The 18,663-nt window shown below is 35.3% G+C and overlaps 2 protein-coding genes across 5 annotated transcripts; one reads left to right on the top strand and one right to left on the bottom strand.

Moving 5' to 3' along the window:
• Positions 1 to 6,826: 6,826 nt before the first annotated feature.
• Positions 6,827 to 10,211, top strand: LOC146932095 (Putative endonuclease or glycosyl hydrolase). Of its 2 annotated transcripts, XM_085703742.1 has the most exons (3): positions 6,827 to 6,865; positions 6,965 to 7,042; positions 8,081 to 10,211. In XM_085703742.1, the coding sequence occupies exon 3, from the start codon at positions 8,105 to 8,107 to the stop codon at positions 9,698 to 9,700; it is 1,596 nt and encodes a 531-aa protein (XP_085559868.1). In that variant the 5' UTR covers positions 6,827 to 6,865; positions 6,965 to 7,042; positions 8,081 to 8,104; the 3' UTR covers positions 9,701 to 10,211. The 2 variants fall into 2 exon arrangements, with proteins under 2 accessions (XP_085559868.1, XP_085559869.1); XM_085703743.1 differs by having other exon boundaries at positions 6,827 to 7,042.
• Positions 10,212 to 10,567: 356 nt separating this feature from the next.
• Positions 10,568 to 16,158, bottom strand: LOC146932094 (Protein kinase superfamily protein). Of its 3 annotated transcripts, XM_085703741.1 has the most exons (10): positions 15,865 to 16,158; positions 14,053 to 14,115; positions 13,567 to 13,921; positions 12,794 to 13,087; positions 12,392 to 12,653; positions 12,259 to 12,311; positions 11,907 to 11,974; positions 11,737 to 11,826; positions 11,471 to 11,555; positions 10,568 to 11,326 (listed from the first exon to the last, which is right to left on the bottom strand). In XM_085703741.1, the coding sequence occupies exons 3-10, from the start codon at positions 13,820 to 13,822 to the stop codon at positions 10,782 to 10,784; spliced, it is 1,653 nt and encodes a 550-aa protein (XP_085559867.1). In that variant the 5' UTR covers positions 13,823 to 13,921; positions 14,053 to 14,115; positions 15,865 to 16,158; the 3' UTR covers positions 10,568 to 10,781. The 3 variants fall into 3 exon arrangements, with proteins under 3 accessions (XP_085559867.1, XP_085559865.1, XP_085559866.1); XM_085703739.1 differs by having other exon boundaries at positions 13,567 to 14,115; XM_085703740.1 differs by having other exon boundaries at positions 12,794 to 13,081; positions 13,567 to 14,115.
• Between the last annotated feature and the right edge of the window lie 2,505 nt (positions 16,159 to 18,663).

Genomic DNA, 18,663 nt, shown 5'->3' with positions numbered 1-18,663 from the left:
GCTATCAACTTCAAGTGGCTCCATTGGGAGGACTTCAAGTGGATCCATAATTTGAACATGATAAAAGTCAAGTGTATTATTTTGAGAAATCACATTTATGTCTTGAACACTCATTTGATTTTCTGCAACAGCCAATTTGTGAGCATCAAGATCACTTGTCCTGACTTCATTTAATGGACCTTTTGCACCCGAAGTCGTATCAAGGCATGTTATAGCATCTTGTGATATAACACAATTATTATCATCTGATTTGTGAACTTGATCAACTAAATAGTATTCCTGAATAATATCATATGATATAACAAAATTATCATCAGAATGAGAATGCGAGTCTCCATTTGTTATGGTTGAACACCTTGCCATGTGCATCATTCCTAGACCCTCCTCAAAGTTACCTGATTCTTCAACATACTCCAAGTCTTCATTATACCCATTGATCAAAAAATCAGAATAGTTCTTCTTGATACCATGATCATATGGGTTTCTGAATCTACCACTTGGACCTATGAGGTTGCTATACTGCCACGCATTTGCCATTTCATTTGTTGTAATATTGCATGATATCTGACTAGCTTGAACAGCTGTCAAAGCAAACACTCCGAAGAAGAGGAAAAAATCAGCAATTAGAAATGATATTGCACCAATGTGATTTTTACCAGCATAATTGATCCATGCCCCAAACGAAGAAGGAACAAGTGGATCAGTTAGTACTCTTGTAAGACATAATCCACCAGTACCCAACATTGATAAAACTCCGAGAATAAGTCTGTCAAGGTTCACACTCTTGAGGATAGAACTTGTACTGCATGGTTGTCCACAATTAACCTTTTTGAGGCTATCTGGTAGCTCTTCAAGCACATAACCACCCTTTGGTATTTCATTATATAAGAAAAATCTTAAGAATTTTGTTGGGACATGAGGTGATATTCTTAGCATTTCTCTTGCTGCATGTAGCCTTATGATTCCCAATATAGTCCTAGCATGCATCTCCCATGTTTGTATCGGGCAGTTTATGTTGTACTTTAATAGAAATTGATGTAGAAACATTATTTCCCCTGTCAATGCAAGCCAATGGTCACGTCTTGTTGAACTTGTAAGTTCTGGAAGCTCCCGCACAAAGCCATCTGATAAATCAGTTGATTCAATAACTATGGTCTTGTCAAAAAGCTGGCACCCCACGGACCTGTGGCAGCTGGTTTAACAGTCTGTTCAACATTCTTAGAGAAGTCTATTTTGACAGCATCATCATACTTTATGACTCCCGAAGCCTCAAAGTAAAGAGAATAATTGGTCATAATCTCGTCGGATTCCATCACTGTTGTGAGATTAATACTTCCGGTGTGCAGAAAAAGGTGCGGACCAGGGTCGAAAACATGAGTGGAGGACGGTGGTGGTCTTGCGGAGGTCCGAGGAATCAGCGCAACTGCGTGCTCCGAGAAGTCTTGCGGTGGTGGTTTTTGCAGAATTATGGAATCAGTATCATTGTTATAACCCCAATCCCTAAGATGAGTTTCGGCCATAGCAATTGTGTCCGAGACATAATCAGAGACGGTGGTAACATGTGGAGATGTTGAGCCATAAGCCAATTTCATCTTCTCCGACTTACGGATGTGCACCAGCGTCGGGTTTCTCCGGTCACCAACAACTGTAGAGCAAGGATCGGCAACCGAATGTTCAAGGAAGGAAGTTGCTTCTGTTGATAACCCTTTCATTTCCATCAACATACTTTCGTCATGTGATTGCTCTTTCGATTGTGTAGAATTATCTTTTTGAGGCGGTGAGTCGGAGAACTCGGCCTTAAGATGAAGGGTACTTTTGTTCTCAGTTTGAACTTTGACCGCGTCCACTCTTTGAGATTGAACTGAAGCTTCAATACCATGAAGGGATTGCTGAGAAAGTGTAGTTGGATTTATATTTCTACCAGAACCTTGATAAAAAGAGGGGCCCGAATCTGCTAAAGGCTTGAAAGCGAAAGAAGATGCAAAAATATCATTAAAGCCATTATGTTTAGATTTTTCTTGAACATCTAATGATAATTTTATGTTGCAGATGTTGCCGTTTGAAACAAATGGAAACTTTCCTGTTGTTGGAGATTGGGCGAAAGTGGATATTTGATCTTGCTTTGCAGCGGCGAGAAGTTCTTCACTCAAACCAATGACATCAGGTGGTTTCGGTGGCAGTGCAATCATGTGATTAGATGAGAATGGTTTAAATTTTACCTCACTTAAGCATTGCAGATTGGAGGAAGAGGTATGATTTTGAAAACATGAACTCAACGCAACTAGAAACCAGTCGGGATCGTAACATCGGAGACTGTCGAAGCTTAAAAGCACTGATTGCGCGATTCCGCCGATTGTGTTATGTGAGAGGGATTGGAACTTTACCTCACCAAAGCGTTGCAGATTGTATGACGAGAATGCTTTAGTTGGAATTTGTTTGTTCAATAGTGTGGGTTTCACTATCTCCATGTTGATTTCTGAAATTGGATCTGCATCGATGGTGTCTGCACTTTGTGATTTTTCTGTTTTGTCGTCACAAAACATCAGAGGGTTGGAGGAAAAAGAAGATGAATTTGTGAGGGAAGGTGATTTAGAACATGGATTCAAAGGATAAAGCGATGAAATTAGTTCTTTGGGGTTCTCCTCGTTTGTGATTATGGATGTTGAATCTACGATCCGTGATTTACAAATGGGAGATTGACTTGACTCTCCCGGAATTCCTTGAACTTCTTTGTGTTTTTCAACTTGTGGTGCTTCAATGTTTGCTGAAAGACCTCCGTGTTGCCGGAGATTTTCACCTTCTAGTTTGACTTCATCCTCGTCAAGTATAACCTTTAATGCTTTCTGATCCTTTTCAATAGATTTAACTGAATTGGCATGTTCCCGTAAAATCTGCAGCTTCTTCCAGTGATTCGACATTATCTCTTCGAAATTAGTTTTCTCCACCTTTGAAAAATTCGAATCCTCAATAATTTGATTGTTTCTACCACGAACCCTAATTGGTCCACATCTCCTGTTCTGATTGTTTTTGTCGTTGTAGTTGCGGTTGTTGTTGTTGATGTTACCAATCTTAGCTGTTAATGCCACCATCTGATCTAACAGAGCTTTGGCGGCCGTATGTAAACATTCAAATTCTGCCCTCGTCACCGGTTGATCTCCCATGGCTGATCACGTTAGAAAAAGAACAGGAGAAACCTGCTCTGATACCAACTGACGCAGTACGGAAGCGTAGGGTTAGCAAGCGCTAAACCTAGATAGAAAAGAACAAGTTTGCAAGCGACAAACTTGTGAAAATAGGGTTGCAAGCGACAAACCTATCAAAATAAGGGTTTCCGGAATCCACCAGAATTGAGAGAAAAGTCTCGAATATTATTAATGAATCAAAAAGTGTGCCTCGTAGGCTACATAAGTTCTGCTTATATAGTGAAAGAAATAACAAACCCGTGGGCCAAAGTAAAATAAAACGAAATAATAATAGAAAGTTCTAGAAAATTACTAAGATTTGGCTAAATAATAAATACTACTAAATTACTAATAAAACCCTCCTGCATCAATATTCAATCACAATCATGTGGTAATTAAGATAATCAATAAACATCATATATCAAAGTTAATTACTAGAATTAAAGAGTTAAAGGAGAAGAGAATACCATAGGTTTATAGAAGGTCCCCTTTTTTTGTCCTCGCTAAGGCTACATCCTCTCTTCCATGTGCTTTCAATAAAATGTTGAAAATGTTTACAAGTGTATGATTGCAAAGATTCCTTCAATTCCTAATCTGAATTTTCTATCCTAGGCAATCACACAAAGCATCCAATCTTCAAGCTCTCTTGAAATCGGATTATCCCAAGGTCTTCAAATCTCAAGCTTGCATGAAATCTTTTCAATCTTCTTTGCCAAGAAATCTTCTTTGATATGTCTCCGGTTCGATCCCTTTGAACCTGTATTGTTTGAGAAACAACCTCCACAATTACCTTTGGAGGTGAAAAATACCTCCTTTTGATTTAAATCCATGATGCTCCACCAAGATCCTTGAAAGAAACTAAACTTACAATATCCTATAACACCCTAATAATCTAGATCTCAAATCCTACAAATGATCTTAGAAACAGTGTTTAATATGAAGAAGTTTGTTGTGAGAGAGAGTTGAAAGACTCTATAGTGTTTTTTAAAATTGATTCTATGAATGAGAGATTGAGTGGAAGCAAATATATATAGACAAGATTTTTCATAAGATGTAAATATAATCAGGAAATTAAATATACTTGGTTAAAAGACATCAATTAATTATTCACAGTTAACATTACTATCCAATAACTTATTCTTAAAATTAACACTTATAACTAATATAAACAATCCTTGGGTTACCGAACGTGGGAAAACCTCGATAACCTAAACCATTCTAGAAATCATTTGGTAAGACGGAGATAGATTAACTCTGATAAACAGTGCCCCGATTACCCCTTCTTACACGTCCTGTCGTAGACGGAGGATCCACCTAGTTAGGATGAATCCTAATATTCCCACTCAAACTTATCATTCATCTAAACAATCATGAGACATTAACATATCACAGACAAGAAATGGCTAAGTTCACATAGAATTCAGATCTAGGTCAATCATCGTTCTTTCATGTAACATTCACCATTCAAGACCTTTTAGAAAGACATAGAACATGAAAGAGCGCGCGCGCGTGTGTATACATATATTACAAAATAGAATTCTCTGTAAAACCATATGTCAATCAAAGCCATGAGCGACATATAGATCGAAGTTAGAAATTTTTATAATTTTTTTTGCATATAACTAATACACATACGAAGACAATGCATTTTGTCCCATATCCAAATTCAAAGTAATCAATTTCAGAAAAATCTAACACTAAAGCTGATCTGCAAAATCAATTCCAGAGTTGCATTCCATAAACCTATGATTGAATCGGTCATATGAAATCAAACATTTTTTATTATTTTACTGAAGGTAGCCAGTTTATAATGCACCTTATGCAATTGGTCCCATTTAAAAATTTAAAATCAATAAATTATTAAAAATCACACACTAAATCTATTTTATGTAGTAATTTTCAGAAAATCCTAGCTCCTTTTTATGATTTCCTTTTCATATACAATAAGAATCACTCCTTCACAAAAACCCAATCAATCAAATTATTTCAATAGTTAAATCATGTTATCATTCACACACAATCAATTTAGTAAAAGTACACAAACAAATCAACGCAACAACTTCAATTCTTAAAATCTAACATGCATAAAGAACATTTTACTTTTCATCAATTAATTTCATTTCCCATAACCCCTAAATTAGTTAATTTAGATTTTGCACGAGGGATGAGGGAAAAAGACACCCACCTCTAAGTCTCTATGATGATGCTACTCCTATTTCTATTGCTCATTGATTCTTTTTTAATCTCTAACTTTCTCAAATCTTCTCAATTCTTTGAAACCCTAAAATCTTCTCTCCATAATACTCCATTGAATTTTCATTATCTCATCCTTCTCAACCCCAGAATGAATTACCCAACTTAAATTATACTTGCACGTGGTATTTGATCAAAGGAATTGGAGGAATTGGCGAGGACGAGGGTTTTGAGGTGAAAGGGCGTGAGAACCGTGCAAGAGAATGGTGAGAGAAATTATGTGAATTCTGATTTCTAACCTTAATGTTTCATATTTATAACAATTGTGTCAATTTACCTTCTTACCCTTGATTAATATTAACCATTACCTTTGTGTTTCTTCTTCTTCTTCTTCTTCTTCTTCTTCTTCTTCTTCTTCTGGTCCTAAGTTAGTTGGGCTTGCTTATATTTCTTGGTCTACTAATCAATTTCTCCTCTAATTCATTTAAGTAGGTTAAGGAAGGGTAAGGCGAAGAATATTTAGCTATAGAAAAATGTGGGATGTTACAATACTACTCCCTATAACATCTAACCAAAGAAGAAGACGCATCTGGGAAGGAGAAATGTTAAGAATGGAGCAAACAAAAGGTCCATTTTGACCAAACTTTGCAAGGAAATTAGCACAATTGTTGGCGTTTCTATAGATAGGAGCGACGGTAAACACCCAACCAGTGTTGTGGATTGGTTAAAGTATCTAAGAAAGGAGAGGTTGAATTCAACTATTAGCAATAATATTAATTGTAACAAGACGAACCACCGCAAGCGAGTCAGGCTAAACAAGAATATTAAAAAGAGCACAATAGAAACCCTAAAGTTAAGCAAAGACGAACCACCGCAAGCGAGTCAGGCTCAACACACAATTCATGATAGGACCTCCACAAACGGATGATCTGATTGAGATAATATAGAACCATCAATGTTTAGTTTGTAGAAATTCTCCAGAGGAGAAATCCAAGTTATATAAAACATCCATATAATAAGCGCTTATGCTATAAGTGATTTTTTCAATTAGTAGCCTTGCCACTCCAATCATCTATATAATAAGCACTTATGCTATAAGTGATTTTTTCAATTAGTAGTCTTGTCACTCCAATTTTTGAGTAGCAAAAAATTTAGGAGTAATGATATTTTGACAACCACTTTTTGACAACTTTTGGACAACTTTCTCTTTCATACTCACATGATGTTGTTATCCTCTCTCTTCCTTTTTCTCTCTCCATTGTTTTTGACCAATAAGAAGTGAGAAAAACAAGGTTGTCAACAAAGTTGTCATCAAATGGATGTCAAAATATCATTCCTCAAAATTTAGAAAAGAAAAAGACCCTTACTTTTGAAGTCACCCACCAATTACTTCACTCCCATTCATTCTCATCCAGTACTATAAAATAACGCACCGACCTAACTCAACCTCTGTCCTAAATCTTGTTTCTTCAAACTTACACGCACACCAGGTAAGTTCTTTTTCTCTTTCTCATAGTTAAAATAATCACACGATTCTTGTACCTTAATTGTTCTTCGGGATTTGATCATTGATTTGTTTCTTGTTACAGAACACCACCTCAATCACGGTTTCACCTTCATCGGATTTGATTCCTCAATAATTCTCCATTTACTGCCACTAATTATTGGTACTTCTTTCTTTATTTTCTTCATTACCCTTTGTTTTTGTCTTTTCAATAAAATTATATGGATTATTATGCATAAAACTTGGTTTGAGATTTTGGGTTTTGTGTTCTTTGCTTTTGCTTAAAAAAAAATACTATTTTTGTTTTTGTTTTGCTCCGATTTGGTTCTGATTAGATGAGTTTATGCCAATTATCCTATAAAGGTGAGTAATTTGGAATGTAAATCGGTGTTTAATGTTTAAATTTATTATTCTTTGCTCTAAAATTTTATCTTGCCAGACCTAGGTTTTTTTTATTGGTTACTGGTTTTGATTGCTTTGATGTGAAGATAGGTGTTAGAAGTTGCATAAAGTATGTTTCTTTTTATCTGGGTTGTTAATCTTGGTCTGAATGGGATTTTGAACTCTTGATTTAATGTATGTACTGGTAAAGGCCCTTTACTAAAGGGTGGGTGAGGGTTGGGAATTTTGTTTGGATGTTAATGTTGATTTCAATCACTCGGCGGGTGCATCAATAAGTGATGACAGACCGGTATAATGATGGGAATATGAACAAAGCTAGGTTGTAGTCTTATTTTCTTCTCATCCATTAATATAGATTGGATACATGGATTGTACTGATGCACATAAAGTGGAGTGATGTTTTGAGTTCGTTTTGTGGGTCGAGTATTTTGTCTTTCAGATTCAATTTTTTTTGGCGGGTTGAGGGGTAATGTTCAAGGATCCGTTACCATTGTTTTGCATCGTGAAACCTTGCATCAGCTCTGATTCTTGATCTAGTGGTTCTAATTACAATTTGGTACACCGTGTTAATACTTGGTTATTTTTTTTATGACATTGTTAACCTTCTTCTAATGGGATGTAAGAACAAATTTCTTTCGTGGTTCTGCATGTGTTTTTTTGACATTTATGGTGCTAGTGTAATGGTTACACCTATTTTGAGTCTTGTGGATAGAGTATCCATGCCTATAATATTTCCTTCTCGCTATCTTGTTTTTTTTTTTTTTTTAATCTAACGATGTCTTCACTCAATCCTGCGCAGGAAGTTCTGGTTTCTAGCACACTGATGGCTAACCCAAGCAGAAATTCTACACAAACAATGTCGTTGGACTCCATGGAACAGAAGGGGAAAAATATTACTGAATCTAATGCAAGCATAAGTCATTGTCCTTTAAGCCAGCAACACCGTAACTCCTTAGATGGTCCAGTAGCTATCCTTTGGGATATTGAAAATTGTCCTGTTCCAAGTGATGTACGCCCGGATGATGTGGCAGGTAACATAAGAATGGCTCTGCAGGTGCACCCAGTAATTCAAGGAGCTGTTACGACATTTTCTGCTTATGGAGATTTCAATTCTTTCCCGAGGCGACTTAGAGAGGGCTGTCAGAGAACCGGTGTTAAACTGATTGATGTTCCCAATGGAAGAAAAGATGCCGCTGACAAGGCGATCTTGGTTGACATGTTCTTATTTGCTCTTGACAATCCTCCACCGTCCTCTATCATGCTAATCTCGGGAGATGTTGATTTTGCTCCAGCACTCCACATTCTTGGTCAGCGTGGATACACTATAATTCTTGTCATCCCTGCTGGGGTTGGTGTTTCATCTGCCCTATGCAATGCTGGTAAATTTGTCTGGGACTGGCCAATTGTGGCTCGTGGAGAAGGTTTTGTTCCCCCCTCAAAGGCTTTGGTGGCACCCCGTGGAGGTTCAGTTGAGCTTGCTGGATATTTGATGGGATGCCATATTAATAATGACAACACTGATGGACAAAATGAAGAAGAAGCAATAGTTTATAGAGGGATGTCACAGAGCTATTACAACTCAAGGGAATTCTCAATGGTATCACAATCTCTGTCTGAATATAACTCACCATACATGCCTTGCTTGCCAACATCTATGAGATCTTATAGCCTTCCATCTGGAGTGAATGATGTTGCGGGAGGACCTATTCCTTATAGCGACAATACTGAATGCCAGATGTGGGTACAGCCTGGGGATTTAAATGGTCTCAAGGGTCAGCTGGTAAGGTTGCTCGAACTTTCAGGAGGATGCGTGCCCCTGGTCCGAATTCCAGCAGAGTACCAGAAAATTTATGGTAAGACACTTTTTATATCTGATTATGGGGCATTCAAGTTGATCGATCTTTTCAAAAAAATGGATGATGCTATTTCTGTGGAAGGGAAAGGGGCTCGCAGATTTGTATATCTTAAAAACAGGAAGGGAGGCCCAAGTGCTCCTCAGGTGTCTCTTGCAAAGAAAGATAAGAAAGGAAAAAGGGAACTGGAAGAGAATGCAAATGTTGTCAATGGTTGCTGCTCTTCAGATGAGTTGTCAGATGAAGAAAGAGTTGTTGTAGAAGAACATGATGAAAGAAGTTTTACAGGAAAGGGTAATAAGGGGAGAGCAGTCAGATGTGAAATTGATGGCAGTGTTCTTGAGCAGTTTAAGTGTGAGCTGCAGGAGATTCTGGTCAGCTATTCCTGTCGGATACTTCTAAGTTGTTTTGAGGCTGTATACCAGCAACGATACAAGAAACAGTTGGAATATCAGAGATATGGTGTGGATAAGCTGGAGGATTTGTTGGAGAAAGTGAGTGATGTGGTAACATTGCACGAGGAACCAGTAAGCAAGAGGAAATTCCTGGCTGCTGTCGGTGCTTAGAAACTTAAGCAAGAAACTGCTTTTGCTATTTTGTTTCAACCTTTCTGGTGTTTTTAAGGCAAATCCTAATATGTCTTAAGAGCACCAATTAAGGAATCAAAGGTGAAAAGCTTTTATTGAAAAATGTAGTATTTAATATTACTAATGCTATATTTTTCGATAAAAAAGGTTCTATATCTTGATTTCTTAACCTCAGGGTGCTCTTTGTGAGAACCCTTAAATGTACCATCAACGCTCAGAAAATGTTTTTTCCCTAGCCACATCGGTTTCTGTTAATTTATTTCTCTTGTCTTGTAAACATGATATGCTGGGCGTAAGTGTTTTTTTATAGTCACTGTCCTGCATGTATTTGAACCTTGTAAAATTCCTGTGCTCCTTATTTCCAGTAAGCTGGGAGAATGTGTAACACTAGTAGCTTTTTCACTTTTATCCTGGATTCAATCTCGATAGTCATAAACAGTTTTTATATGTATGTTGACGTATTGAGATACTAATTCCTATTTGAACATCATTCTTTTTAGTTTTTATGGTTTTGGAGTTGATTGATTTTGGCCATTACTGTGATTGTTGCAAATAGATCATTAATTCTTGCTCCATATAGATTTTCTCCAAAAGATTGGTATATATTCTCTGTTTTTCACATGTTTGGACTCTCAAAGACCATTTTGCCGTAATGAATATGAACTTCAGGGACCAATACAACATTGATTTTGTAGGTTTAACAGGTAATCTAAAACAATTTCTTAAAGTGGTATAACAATGAACAAAGAAAGTTCATATGCAAAGGCAGGCCAGTGTAGATGAATATAAACTTTAGGGACCAATACAGAATTGTTTTTGTAGGTTTAAAAAGGTAATCTAAAACAATTTCTTAAAAAGAGGTATAACAATGACCAAAGAAAGTTTATATGCAACTGCAAGCCAGTGTAGATGAGAGAAGCAGAGAAAGTTATATAATTCTCATCTCTCCCAATCCAATATTCATATATGGACTCTTTAATGGTTTTCCTACTTCTAACAAACCAAAATTTTGAAGACAGTCAGTAAATGAGAAACTTCAGTCAAGAATCTAATAATTGTTTCAGACTGAAAATACATTTGGTGATGACTGTGCGGACCCATTTTCTAGTAAAAAGCTTCTACTACAATACGACCGAGACGTACTTGAAGAAGAAGCGAGATATCTTCCATCCCCGCTGTGAAAATTTCTTTCATTTCTGAGCATTTTTCCTTTGCTTCTTCTGCCTCTCTGCTCATTTCCTTGACTCTCCTCATCTTCAACAGCTTGTAGGAACTCAGTGTGCATTGGTTCTGATGTCTCATACAGAAGCCTAAGGACTTGTTTTATTGAAGGTCTTGCTCTTCCTTCTCTCTGTGTGCACCATCCTACTATAGAAATTACTGTTTGAAGCTGATCCAAGTCAAAAGATTCCCTCACATTGGGATCTACTAGTTCTAATAATCTAGTTTCTGATTCCATGTATGGTTTGGCCCATTCTACCAAATTCTTATTATCTTGAATAGCTCTTCTTCCTGTCACAATTTCCAGTAGTAACACCCCATAACTGTATATATCACTTTTCTCGGTGAGCTCTTGAGTAACAATATATTCCGGATCCATATAACCTGGAATGCGTTAAACATCCAGAAATCAGTATCATCAATGATGCTGGTTTGTGCCCTCGGTTTCCAGGTATAGTACCGTCTTTGGAAACATATACAGGGCCAAAATACCTAACGTAAACACGGTGAAGAAGGAAAGTTTTATACCTGGAGTTCCCCAAATTTCAGTGTTTACAGGTTCAAAGCATATCGAACCATCTTTTGAAGCTTGTGCAAGGCCAAAATCAGCTATCTGTGAAATTGGACAACATAGGGAATAATGAATTAGTTAAACTTTACTAGCATCTAATGGAACAGTGTAAATTTGAATAATTCATACATAACATCATATCAATCTTGTGGTGTTTTGAACTCTTGCATTGCAAAATAAATACTAATAGAAGTGGTGGCATGAGATCAGGGAATCATCCAACCTTAGCAACAAAGTTCTCATCCAGTAAAGTGTTGCTAGCCTTGATATCTCTGTGAAACAGTGGAGGATCACAATAGAAATGAAGGTACTCCTGCAGAGAAAAAGAGATTGAAATATAAATTCCATAGAATAAAAATGAAGCATAAAGTTTATCAAAGTCAAGGAAATTACCAGTGCATTAGCCACATCAATAGCAATTTGGATTCTAGTTCGCCAACTTAGTGGTGTTTTACCAGGGGCTGTACAAATCAACAAAATATATCACTTGAGATTATGGGGTTAGTAGGGGAAACAAGCTAGTATATTGTCTGTTTTCTCACTATTTTAATGCCATTCATTTGTTGCATCCATGTATTATTTCCGTATTCAGTATGGTAGAAGGTGATGCTAATTAGATGTTGCAGAAAAGCACACAAAACTAGAACAGGAATTCATGCACATGAGAGAGCGAGATAAAGGTTTTTTTAATTTGTAATCCGTTCAAATAATATCTTAAACATGCCAGAGAAAACAATAGGCATACAATGAAGATGGTCTTTTAAGCTTCCATTTCCCATGTACTCGTACAGCAGAAACCTGCCATTACACGCACAGAAGGGTTAGGTTTGCCAATATACAATGTCAAAGAACATAAGTAAGCACATAGAAACAAATACCTCTCTTGTTTTTTGATGCAAAAGCCTCTTAACGTAACAAGATGCCGATGGTGCAGCCGAGCAAGAAGCTCAATTTCTCTGCAGAAGTCATCCTCTCCCTGTTCTGAGACTCTGTCCATTCGCTTTACTGCCGCAACTTGGCCATCACTAAAATGAGCTTTATATACTGTTCCAAATCCCCCTTGGCCAATGATGGTGCTAAAACCCTCTGTTGCCTTCTTTATCTCTTTAAAGTTGAACTTTCGAAACATAGATGACGAGCCTGCACCCCTCTCCCAAAAATTAAAAAAACGACCTCAAACAGTAAGCAAAAGATCCCAGGAAAAATAAATAAAGCATTGGTTTTGATGTTACTCTAAGAAAGAAAATATATATAAAAAATGCAATAAATCAGAACCTTACCTTCCTGAAATTTCCATTTTGCCATAGAAGGTACAGTTTTCAAACTGGGTTTACCAAAATTATGAGGCTCATTTAGCGCTCTGCTTTTTTGGCGAATTAGAATTATCAAGACTATGAACATCACAAAAGCAACAGCCGTAACTGCAATAGCAATACATGGAACTAATGCCAAGTGATATGAATGGTGTTTTCCCTTAGTTGGTAGACCTAACAATAGTTGACTTGGGCTATCAGCAGCAACCGGTGGACTTGGCGAAACCTCAGGAGCAGGTAATGATGGGGATGATTCTGAAACTAGCATCACAGTTACAAAAATATGATCAGCTATGTTTTAATCTTATCAGTAACAATTTACTGACTTCATTTTATATATTAAATGAACATTTTGGTCTTTGACAAGGAATCTCCACAGGAATAGCCGTGGGATTAATATTTAATAGGGAAAATAAAAGAGTTGAAATTTATCCAGTTCTACCATGCTTAATTCAATTTTAGAATTAATTTTGAGTACTGTTTCTAGACATGCCGTGAAAGGGATTTGAGCAACCATTGTTTATTTTATAAGAAGCTATCATTTATGATGACTATATATAACATTCTAAAGTAGAGATCTCATCCAATCCTATTGCTTCATATGAAAATGAGTCTCATGCATATAATTATGTTATGTATAGTAGCATTAACAAATGAATAAACTCATGTACATAGAGACAGCTTAAGGGAGTGTGTCGCAACAATTCTCGTTAAAACTTTTTATTTTAAACTGTTATTACCAGGAGTCCCGAGAAGTCCTTGAACGCCAAAGAAACAACTTGCAATATCAGTGGTATACATCTCATCAACTTGGCTTGCTAGTGCAGCAAAAGTAGCATCACGACATGTACTCAGTGTAATATTATCTTCAATTCCTAATTGATGCAGATAACCAATGCTCGCGTTTACACACTTCTTACATCTACTTTCCTTTGCAAGAGGCAATCTGCAATGTTTTGTGACCTCCACAAATCTGGGAGATTGCAGCATCTGCATAACACTAGTTCGACCCTTGCATTCATAATTAACGCGAATTTTTGTCCCGAATCCACAGAAGACTGTTGCAAGCCGTGGAACTCCATAAAGTTGCAAGTTCTGAGATATGGTTTGGAGGCAGATATCAGAGGTATTTAGAGGGACCCCTAGGTTGCTTGTTGCATTAGCAAAATGAGCAACAGAAATTGCAATATTAGCATTAATGTAGCGGCAACATTTTCCTCGCTCACCTTGGTCAGAGCATAAAGAGGATGCCAGTGTAAAGTTTGAAGCAGCAAAATTCAAAGGGCAATCTGCAAAAGGAGTAGCAATATCATATCACTATAACTAAATCACATTTATAATCTGTCATCTGCAAGGCTAACACTTCACTACCAGTACTTTTTGAAGATTGACTATTCATGATAACTCTCACAAGGTTAATCTGCAGCTGCAGTTCTCAAGATATAATATATAAGCTTTTTCTGGGAAAGTATACAGAATACTATGTCCTGAGAAAATCCCAATATTTGTTTCGTGAAATTCTCACCGTATTATTTTGTAATACATGCATCTTCTATTACTTTTACCATTTCGAGTAACTATATGAGCAACATGAAAGCTTTTTGGCTCCCTAGCAAAGTGAAAATTCCCCTTGGATAATATTAAAAATATTGTGCAAATGCATTTAGCTTAATGAAAGGAGTTGGTTACTGATTAGGAATCAAAGAAATCTTTAAGCTTGATGTTCATAGGAATGTGTCTTATTTAAGTACCACATACATTTTGACATTATCTCAAACATAAGAGAAAATGAACGAGAAATTAATAAGTAATATTGAAGAAACATGGACTGGATATGATTTTGCATGAAAAGCACACGTTTACACACAGTAAACGATCGCGGCTGTTAATGTGAGTTTGAACGGCTCAGATTACACAATAACAAAATCAGTTCTAAACGACTTTTGCCGTTAATCTGAGATCAAACAATTGAGATTAAAATCTGTGGGATGCAATTACTGCACAAAACCCGTTTCCTTTACTTCAGAGCATTGTTATAATTAGAGGAACAAAATAAGATAGCAGGTTATGTTTCAGGGATCCTAAAATCTTACACTATCCAGTGGAAGCCCCTCTAATGTCCCCCTTCTTACAAAAGCTCATTGCATCCAAAGAAGGGGCAACAAAGATTGAACTGGTGACTATTTCATCAAGGACAGAGTTTTTGTATCACCAGTTACATGCCTTAAATTTCATTACAAAACAAGTCTAAGCCTATGTTTGGTTCCGCATTTGGAGCATACAAAATTAATTTAGAGGTGTAAGGGTAACATTGATTTTGACATGTTTGGTTGCTCTCGAGTAGAATTGATTTTGCCTCTAGAATTGATTCTAACTAAAAACTAGGATTTGTAGCTTGAGTCTAAACGTGATTTTTAAACTGAAATTCATTGTTCAACTCACTTATACGTAAATGTATCTAAACATAAACCAATTTACATACAACTCACTTTTAAGTAAATCAATTTTACAAAATCAATTCAACTTGCCAATTCAAAATCAATTTTTATCACCGTATAACCAAACATGCACTAAAAACATCAATTTTATCAGGAGTAGCTCATACTAGTACAAAAATCTTAACAGAGAAAGTAACCTATATATGCAGGTATAGACTTATCCAATTACTAGTATTAAATGCAAGTCAAAAATTGCCACTTTAAGCAGACCTAGAGTAATAACTGTCATTTTGCAATGCTATAAATCTTGGGTCTGCTAAAATTTTTCAATACTGATTTCTGCAACAATTCTAGTACTATTACTAAATGCTATTGCTACAAATTCAATCAAGATACTTCTTCCCTAGTTCAAGCAACTTTATTCAAGAAAAGACAAACAAAAAAAAAGAGAAAGAAAGTGAAAGAAACAAGCTTCATTGAATAGCCATTCAATAAATGCACTTGTTATGTTACACATAACAAAAAAAGGGTAAAAGGGTTTGAAGAAAATGATGCAAAAGCTAAGAAAGGAAAAAACTTTTTGTGAATGAATGAACTAACCAGCCATTAGAAGAGGGAGGTGCATTCCAAGAAAATGTAAGAAACCCAACAAAAAGAGAACTTTGTAGAGGAACATGGTGGTGTTGAAAATGAAGAAAGTTGAAGAATTTAAGAAGTTGAAGATAGTACAATGCTAGAAGATGGTACTTGAACATGACCCATTTTGGGAATAGTGTTCAATTTGCAAAAAAACAATAGGTTTTTGAGACTTTTTAGAATGTACTGTGTATTGGTCTCTGTGTGTCTGTGAGAGAGAGAGAGAGAGAGAGAGAGAGATTTGGTATAATGAATGTGTTGTGATGAAGAAGAACAACAAAAAAATTTGATGCTTTTGTGGGGTACACCTTTATTTAATTAGAGTCTAGGGGCCCAGGGTTACCCTTCATTTATTGTTGTTATGCTATATTGCTATCCTTCTCAAAATATCCATGTGATAATTGTTCCAACTTGTATGCACAAAATAATTCATACATAATGTATTTAGACTTAGGATTTACCATGAAATTTATTGGTTAAATGTGAATTGACTTAAAATCTAAATTGCTGAATCAGTTGTATTATTTCAACAACCAAATTTTTACAACTCTCATGATTGACTTTTTAACCAAGTAAATTTGTAATAGGGTTTGTGTATTTTATATTAAATATAAATCTTCTTAATAAATAATTGTTTTTCGATAAAAAAATTGTTATTTTTAACTACTTCAACGTGTACAATGTTGTATATGTTAGAAAAACCATTAATAGACATATCAAATGTTAAGACTTATTAATTATTAAATTAACTTTGTTAACAATAAATTTAGACGTAATTAACTTTTTTTTGAAGAAATTTAGACGTAATTAACTATAATTTTTAGGTGTTCAAATCTCTACATTTAGTTTTTTGTTTTGAGAAAAAAAATATATACATTTAGTTGAACACCTAATAAATATGGTTAACCACATTTAAATTCATAGTAAATTACATTGGTGATTAATGAGTGTGTATATGATAGTCGGGAAAATATTTGGTGGACAATAAAAAATATAGGTGTATATATTTTAAGAGAGAAAGAGATAAGAGATAATGATGTGATAGATGTGATATGTTGATGATCTGATCTATATGATATGATATAAGAGAGAATGATGCGATAGATGTGATACGTTGATGATATGATATAATTAACCACATATTTAGATTGTGTTAATCACTTATAAAGTTGTCTAAATTTAGTTTCATACAAATTAATTGTCTTGATTGTAACAAAAAAAATGATTTGTCTTGATAAATATATAGTAATAAAATTCAATTGATTTACACAAAAATGGCATTCGTTGTTGAAAAAGCAACGTGACAAGTATGTCCAAAAGAGTTCAGATTCAGAGAAATATAAATAACAAACAAATCATGTTTTACTGCATTTATGACATGAATTAGGTCCATGTATGCCTGTATTTATACTTTTGATTTGTCTTTTTTCTTTCTTTCATTTTAATGTGACAGTATGACTTGTTATTTTGGCACTGGCATACAATTCAATTCAAGCCTAGGTTTGTATTTTTACCTCTTTACTCAATGATAAAAGCTTAAAATACCTCCATTTCCCCTTTAAATATAATTTAATCAAATGACTAAATGAGTTGTTGCCGGTGTTTAGTTTCAAATACAATGATGTGTTGCAAAAAATTTAATATGAGTCATCTTCATAATTGGATCAACACTTAAAAAATGTTTAAAATTTCAAACATATCAGAAGTCGTTTTTACGTTAAGTTTAATGGTAGAGATTAATGATTATCTTCGTTTTGACGATTGAGATAAAAGTTTAATTGATATCAATTCAATTAAAACAACGAAAAATAAATGTGTAGATCACATTAAACCGACGTCAATTATGTCACTCTCTTTGCCATAAAAATTTCTTATAAATTTAAATACCGATCTACCATGGATCATTTCTTAGAAGTGACCATTGTTTTGGTACATAAGTTTTGTCCCAAAAAGGAGAGATTCTTTTCTTACATATTGTAAAAGCTTAATCCTTTACGTGGCTATAGGTGTTTCTTTCCGTTTCGGCTGGATTTTGAGGGATGAAAGAAGAGAGATTTGTCACATTCAAAAAGTCCTAGTTAATTAATTAACCTCTCAAAACTGTTGAGGGCCACATAGGTCTGGACCATCTCTCCTAACAAACGTACTCGTAGTAGTATGGACTTACCTGTATCCCCATGTGAAGTTTAGTGGGACCTATGGCTTATATAAGCACTAGCATATGTGATGTGTGCGTGATTTGTCGTCACAAGAAAATGAGAAGAGAGAGAGTCTAATATTCAACAAAACAAAACAAAAAAACTAGTAGAGAAAAAAAAAAACATGTTGAATTCTCTGCGGTTTTCGATTTTTTAAAAATTATTTATGGTTTTAATTTAGATCAGTTTGAATTTGAACACCTCAATGAAAACAAATTGTTGGTACTTTATAAAAGAAGGTAATGTGTAGTATGAGTTGTCCTCATGAATGATTGAATACAATACTCAACATAGATGAAGTATTTCAACAACAAAGAGTAGTCACATAAAAGACGATAAATAACCCACTCGAAAGAGTATCAAAGAGTTACAATTTTTTTATCCTTTTTCACTCTTTGGACGACCGTTATAACATTATTGTGTGTAACAAAAAAAAGTTATAACATTATTGTTGCTTGCAACTATTTTAAAAATATACAAGAACTAAACCTTAGTTTTTTTATTTATTATAATCCAACTAAGCTATCATAAGAATCTAATTAATGATAAGACCAAACATTTTTAT

Source organism: Medicago sativa, chromosome 4, assembly GCF_051527215.1.
Source record: "Medicago sativa cultivar Bolivia chromosome 4, Bolivia_mono, whole genome shotgun sequence".
Lineage (NCBI taxonomy): Eukaryota > Viridiplantae > Streptophyta > Magnoliopsida > Fabales > Fabaceae > Medicago > Medicago sativa.
The sequence above is the reverse complement of the archived record's forward strand: the minus strand, read 5'-3'. Positions and strand labels throughout refer to the sequence as shown.